The sequence below is a fragment of the Gavialis gangeticus genome, unplaced genomic scaffold (genome assembly GCF_001723915.1).
Source record: "Gavialis gangeticus isolate Ggan-Ray unplaced genomic scaffold, GavGan_comp1, whole genome shotgun sequence".
NCBI lineage: Eukaryota > Metazoa > Chordata > Crocodylia > Gavialidae > Gavialis > Gavialis gangeticus.
Window position 1 is genome coordinate 10,684,226 of NW_017729029.1, and position 7,071 is coordinate 10,691,296.

A 7,071-nucleotide genomic window follows, 5' to 3' on the forward strand; every position below is an offset into this window, starting at 1 on the left:
GGCAGTGAGAAGCAGCGAGTGGGGGCTGGCCATGAGTGCAGGGGCCACACCGGTGCCTGGGCTGGCAGGGTCTCAGGGTGGGATAGGAGCACGGGCCTGGGCTGGCACGTGAGGCTGGAGCGGCCAGCAGGCAGGTAGGGGAGTAGGGAGAGGCAGCGATGAGAAATGGTGGTAACCAATTATCTCTATTTACAATCATTCCTATGGGGAAATGAGTTTCACTTAGCACAGGTCCACTCTCTAAAGCACAGTGGCAGAAAGAGATCTTGGTAGTCATCAATTCTAAAATGAACATGGGCCACCAATGTGAGGACACGGTCAGCAAGGCCAACCGCACCTTGTCGTGCATCCACAGATGCATCATGAGCAGGTCCAAGGAGGCAATCTTCCCCCTCTGTGTGACACTGCTCAGGCCGAGTACTGCATCCAGTTCTGGCCGCCGCACTTCAGAAGTGATGTGGCCAGCATCGAGAGGATCCAGAGGAGGCCATTTGCATGATCGGGGGTAGCAGGGCAGGCCCTACAAGGAGAGGCTATGGGACCTGAACCTGTTCAGCCTTCACAAGAGAAGGCTGAGGGGATCTAATGGCCATCTATAAACTTACTGGGGGGATCACAGGGGAATGGGTGAGACCCTGTTCCCCCGAGCACCTCCCAGAGTAACAAGGAACAATGGTCACAAGCTGGCAGAGGGCAGATTCAGATTAGACATCAAGAGGTGCTACTTCACTGTTAGGGTGGCTAGCATCTGGAACCAGCTTCCAAGCGAAGTGGTGCTGGCTCCTACCTTAGGGGTCTTTAAAAGGAGGCTTGATAATTACCTAGCTGGGGTCATATTAGCGTAAACTTACCAGGGGTCATGTAAGTCCAGTATTCATTCCTGCCCAGGGCAGGGGATCAGACTTGATGATCTACTCAGGTCCCTTCCGACCCGGTATCTGCGAATCTATGAATCACTTAATGCTCATTTTTTCCAGAACCAATTAAGAGTGCTAAGCGTTGGTTGCCTGTATTTGTAAAAGCAGGAGCTACTCTGCTACAAATCCAACAGTGCCTCCTTTGTCTACTGGCAGTCCCAACTCACAAAAAGGAGCTTAAAAAGTAAGTTTAATTCTATTTCCTGTGTACATCTGGGACCAATAAAAAATCTGAACTGATGTTGTTCATTCATATACACACACACATCTATACACACACATGTACATCTATACATACACACACGCGCACGTCAATACATATATACACACACGCGCACCCCCACACACACGCCCTCTATACACATACACACATACCCCCCTATACATATCCACACACACCCCCATACGTATACACACACAGTATACCCCCTATACATATACACACACACCCCATACACACACCTATACGCGTGCACGTGGAAACACCCCCCTATACATATATGAGTGTGTGTGTATATATATATAGATGTGTGTGCATATGTATGTATAGGTGGGGTATGTGTGTACACACACACACACACACACACACACACACACACACTAGTGGTGTTTCATTTTAATCATGGAAAAATGTGGATTTGGGGTTACTTTTTTAACTCTGAAAATTGGGATTTTTTTTTTTTAAATCAGAGAAAACCAGGATCCCTGCTGATCAGGTCCAGTGAACACATTTACACCTAGCCTATAAAGTTTCCGTAGAGACATACCATATTTACTCAAATATGACATGACCCTGAATATAAGACAACTCCCCAGTAATAAGATGCTATAGATAGAACATTTATAAATTTGTTATAATATTCTAGGTATAGAATCTCATTATTGCTTTGCCTTGAATTTGTCCTCCAGGTGCCACCCCAATTTTTTCCTCCTGCAGCTCCTTCCCCTCCTCTTACAGACCCGTCTGGGGTGGCACAGGTGCTAAGGTGCGCAATTGACAGCTCAGAGGTCGCAAATTCAAGGCTAGAGCAGAAGCACCCACAGCGCAGCCCTGCCAGATTTCAACAAATCTGTGAATTCTGCAAAATACCTTCTCACACAAAGACAAGAAAAAGGAATGAGTGCCAGACCTTGCTCTACCTAAGCACGTGGAAGTGGGGTAAAATCTGAAAATGCTGACTTTAAAAAAAATAAACGTGCCTGTAGTCATTTGCATAAATATACCGACAGACTTAGTTCATCCAGAATAATGCGTTTCATCTTTTCTGGAACCGCTGCAAGTTTTAACACAGGTACTCCATAAACACACTTTTGTACCTATTTAAATACAGCACAAGCTATGCATGATATTGGTCCAAAGTAACAGTGACTCGATACCAAGATAATTAAAGTCAATGTAACCTTCTAATGTGGGAAAGACTGTCACCTTTATACCACTATAAGTGTGTTCACACTAGGAGGCTGCACAAATTTATCTATTACCAATTACTAAAAATATGGGTAAAACTGAAAAGCACCCAGAACCTGGCCTATCCCAAGGAGCTTATAGTGGATGGAACTAAATGGGACAAAAGGGACAGAAACGTCATATGAATTTGGATACCAAGCAGGCCACAAACACTTCAAGTAGAATGGACAAAGTCTACCAGCCTAATCTTTGACAATCCTTCTATATAATACAATGGGAAAGGAGATACCAAACCCTTCTATGGCATGGCAATGATTTCAATTCCTCGCTCCCATTGTTATCAGAAATAAGAGACTAAAATCAAGTGGTTTCTGGAATGCAACTGTGATACCTGATATTACAAAATGCCAGGACTGGAACTGAGTCACTGATTCCCAGTAGTTTTTTTGCAGCCCTGTTGATTCATGAAATATCCAGCCTTATCACTGAATTATCACTTCTTTTTTTTAAGTCAGTTATCACAAATGTTTCCTACTCTAAGAACTGGGAAAAGCTGAGGTATCAAATACTAGCAGGTGGTAACTTGACCAACATTTATTCTCAATGACAATCACATTGCCAGGCCTGCAAAGTCCCTCAAGTCAGTAATGTTCAAGCTGACAGGACAACACACCTGCCTTCAAGATAGTGCTATCATAGCCAGGTATGCAAATCATAATAAGGAACTGCATGTCAACTGTTGCTCAGAGAATAGGACTAGTTAGCACGTGCTCTTCTGCAGAGCGAAGTGACACACTGTGGGTTCTACCTGGACAGTGGGAAGAAAGCATATTTCCTGGCAGTTGGTGAATTTCTGTATGTTTATGCTATACTAAAATGAAGTTAAGGCTGCAAGCGCTCAGTAATCTGGAGCAGAACAGATTAGTAACTGTCCCACAGTCAATACACTGAACACTTGACAGAAGCTCCTGCACTGCATCTGGGCAGCATCTCACTAGCAGCACCAAGATAGGAAGTGAAGGCAGGAAGAACTCATACCGCATCAGGAAAATTCCCTTTAAAGCCCTCCTGCTGACGCCTCATCATCTCCTCCTGCTGCCTCCTCATTTCCTCCTCACGGCGCCTGCGTTCTTCCTCCTGCCTGCAAGGAGAGCATTCCAGAGACTCAGCACAGCCTAAGCCAAATTCTCTGCACCAGTGTGAAGCACTAGAGTATGCAGCTGCCTGATAGTATATATAAGGACACTGTCCTGCCCAGCCAGTGCAAGGTTAGGCTTCTCAATACAAAAAACAGTAACTTCTGTGAGCACTGAGCAATTTCCAATCTATTCCAATTCTAATGAGTTCATTAGAAAAGGGCCCATTTATATTAGGCCCAAGTATCTAGCAGCTCCCACAGAAAGACTATCTACATGGAACTGGGAAACACTAGTCAGGTGGTTCTCAAGCCACGTTCCACAGAGCAATGGCTCCTAGCATTTCACAAAATGTCCAAGAATCAAACAACACAGCAGAAATGGAACGGGAGACCTGTGTGAAAGCTTCCAAAAGTGAACTGAAGTTTGGGAAGGCAAAAGCTAAGACAGGGATATTCCCACCAACAACTCCGGAGCTCAGGATCACTGGCTTTGCATTTGCCCCAGAAGTCAAGCAGCCAAATCAAGGTCTATCAGGGAAAGAATAAATACTAGTCATTGACTCTCAAGGTCATCGGTATAGACCCCAAAATCCTCCACCCTAAAAACACTTGCACTTGGACAAAGATGACCAAAATGATGGCCACTACAAGTACTGCCCAACTGGTGCACCCAATGGTTCTGAGCAAGAGTGGCCGAACCCCTCCAGGGTGGGCTTGCTGAATTCAATACTTCCCCTTACCTGAGTTCCAGCTGTTTACGTTTCTGCACTTCCTGGTTATGCAGTTCCTCCATTCTCCTCAGTTCTTCCTGACGTCTCATTAAATCTGGAAAAGGTGACAGCAAAAGTCAAAATCCCCACCGTGGTTAACTGCTGTTCCTTCTGTCTGCAGACAGGAGATCCAGCAATGTTATGTCCCACTTCCATGCCTGAATCTCATTTTATGACTTGGTTTCTATTTGGTACTGTATGCCACCTTAAAGAGGTGGTAGAAGAGAAGCTAGTTCTTCAGTGCTGCAACTCCATTGACTTCATCAATGACTGTCTGACAAGTTAGTCAGTCAGTCACATTCTGGCCTAACTAGTGTCAAACTGACATTCCTGGCTCTCAGAGGAGATCCTACCAAGTGCCTCATGTCAGCATTTTATTGCTCTCTGACTGCCGGGTCTTGGCTCTCACCTTGCCGCATAAGCATAACTTGGTGCTCGTGGCGAGCTGCTTCCATCTCCATCTCTAGCTTCTCTCGTGCTTCCTTGATGTTACGGTCTACTTGTTCTTGCTGCTGCTTCTCCATCTCTATCAAAGCCTTCCAGCGCATGGCATACTCATACTCAAAGGTGCCAGGCTGTGCAAACCGAGGAGGCTGCTCACGCTCCCTGGTGGAGAGGAGAAGTTATTGGATGTCTGAGCAGAGACTGTACCAATGCAGCATTTACAGGGTGTGAATGAACGAAACAGCATAGTTAGCATTTAGAAAGGACAGATCGATAACACTTCAGATCTCTTATCTAGAGACCTGCCATCCTGTCAGCATGGACAAGAAAGAGAATCCCCACTAAACTGAATTAAAAGGTGATTTTTCTGTCTGAAGTACCATCATGTCAAATCTCCAGAGAACATCACCATGGTTCCTCAAAAGCAAGAAACCAAGGGAAGATCAGTCACTCCTGCCCCTTTACCAGTGCAAGTACTCTTTTCTGAAGGTGTAAACTACTTGCAGAAACCTGCTGCCTGGACCCAGGTAGTGCTTTCTACAGGCATGCAATAGTTAGCGAGAACAGCAAAAGGGAGAATAGAAGAGGAACATTCCATAATTTTCTATGATTCGATGTTCCTGTTTTACATCTGATCCATTGTAGAAGTATGCCAAACATACTCCCTTTTCACTCGACCCAAGATGACAAGCCTTGTCCTTATTCTACACAGCTCCTAAAACACAAAGGCCTGATTTTGCAGGCATTGGCTTCCCTGCTTCTACAAGTCTCAGCTCAGTGAAGGGTTCACAAAACAAAGCAGAGTCAATCAGTTTAATCACATCCTGCCTCCTTGCTCTGTTCCTGTGATGGCCACTTGAAGTTACATAAACGTCAGGGCAGGTTTGTCTGAATAGGGCCTTTTACTACTTAGTGCCATAAAACTTACTTCTTAGAGCCTTGCTAGAAAGAAAGGTTAGGCCCCAACTTGGGACTCTGAGCATCACAGTCCAATGCCCTGCTTCCTTTACACCAATGGTAGGCCAGGTGAGTGGCATGGGCCAGTCCACAAGCCAGATCCAGCCTTGCACTGCACTGATCGCCCAACCTAGTACACAGAGCCATGCTATCCAATCTTCAGGCTCACCACAGATCCACAAATTTGGCAGCAGGGGAGCACCAATTAACACTGCCACTGCTCCCCCATCACCAAATTTTCAGGCTCATGGTGAGCCTGGCAGGCCAGATGACATGGCTCTGCAGGCAAAAGCTGACCCATGAGCCAGGTGTTGAGCACGCACTCTAGACTCCCTTTGTGACCCTAAGCAAGTCAAAGTCTGTGCCTCAGCCCTCATCCATGTAATGAGATAGGACATTCATTTAGCTCACATCTGAGTTGTTCAGATAACCAGCTACTCTGGCCAGATAAGTCCATAAGGAGACACTGATAATCATGCATGGCAATAGCCTAAAAGTACTGCCTTCCCCAGCAAAGGACAAATATGGTATTCTGCTTCCTGGGATGAAATCCTATCTACAAAAGCAGCATGAGGAGACTTTTCCTACCCTATGATCACCCACCCATTCTATGATTAACGCAGCAATTACTAGCCTATAGTTCACAGCTAACACCAGGCTCCCTCCCTCAGGCAGGCACATACTTGTGATACTGCTGGTTTTTGATGACCAATTTCTCTGGCAGTCCCTCCTCATCATCATACTGGTCCATGGGCTCCACAGTGACAGGCCGAGGAAACCTGAAAAGAGAGAGACCACGCATTTTCAGTACTACACAGACACTGGTTTGTACTGCAGACCAGCTTCCACTTGCCCTCTGACCCTAATATTTAGAACGATACATTCTCTACTCATATTCAGAGTGGCCAGACCAAAGAATAGCACTGAACGTCATGACAGAGAGAAAATACAAGTAGAAGCCAACTTCTCACCTGCTCCAAGTCATACATTGCAAGGGTCTGGGTTTAGATTATTGCCACCCTGACATGGTTTCCTCAGTGCCTTCCTTTAAAGTATGTGTTTGTGAAACCTAGATCAGCTAGCGGTAGGGCACAGCTACACTGGATCCAGGCTGCCACTGTAAAAAAAGGCACTGCCTACTTGTGCCCACTCCAATTTCCCTCTTACCCAAAAACATGCCAATGGGAATGCCAGTGCTGGGAATGGAGTAAACAGACTAGAGTCAGTGTAGATATATCCTTAGATACCAAAAAAGCAGGACATGAATAAAGAGCAGATTCTGAAACACCCACTCAATGCTCCCCCCTCCCAACCTCCCCACCACCGCCCCTCAAAACAGCTGCCTGGATGAAGTGTGCCAAGTTTACTACTGGTCATTCCCAGACATTCACTGGGGGAGGGGAGGGGGAGAGAGAGAGAGAGAGAGAGAGAGAGAGA

At 45.9% G+C, this 7,071-nt stretch overlaps 1 protein-coding gene across 1 annotated transcript in view; it reads right to left on the reverse strand.

Annotated features, from left to right (window-relative positions):
* NONO (non-POU domain containing, octamer-binding) overlaps positions 1–7,071 on the reverse strand; it is a 28,210-nt gene that overhangs the window by 5,225 nt on the left and 15,914 nt on the right. The window contains exons 5-8 of the mRNA XM_019521237.1: positions 6,318–6,413; positions 4,643–4,839; positions 4,204–4,288; positions 3,364–3,466 (exon numbers count right to left, since the gene is read on the reverse strand). Coding sequence (XP_019376782.1) covers positions 3,364–3,466; positions 4,204–4,288; positions 4,643–4,839; positions 6,318–6,413 — 481 coding nt within the window. The remainder of the gene's footprint in view (positions 1–3,363; positions 3,467–4,203; positions 4,289–4,642; positions 4,840–6,317; positions 6,414–7,071) is intronic.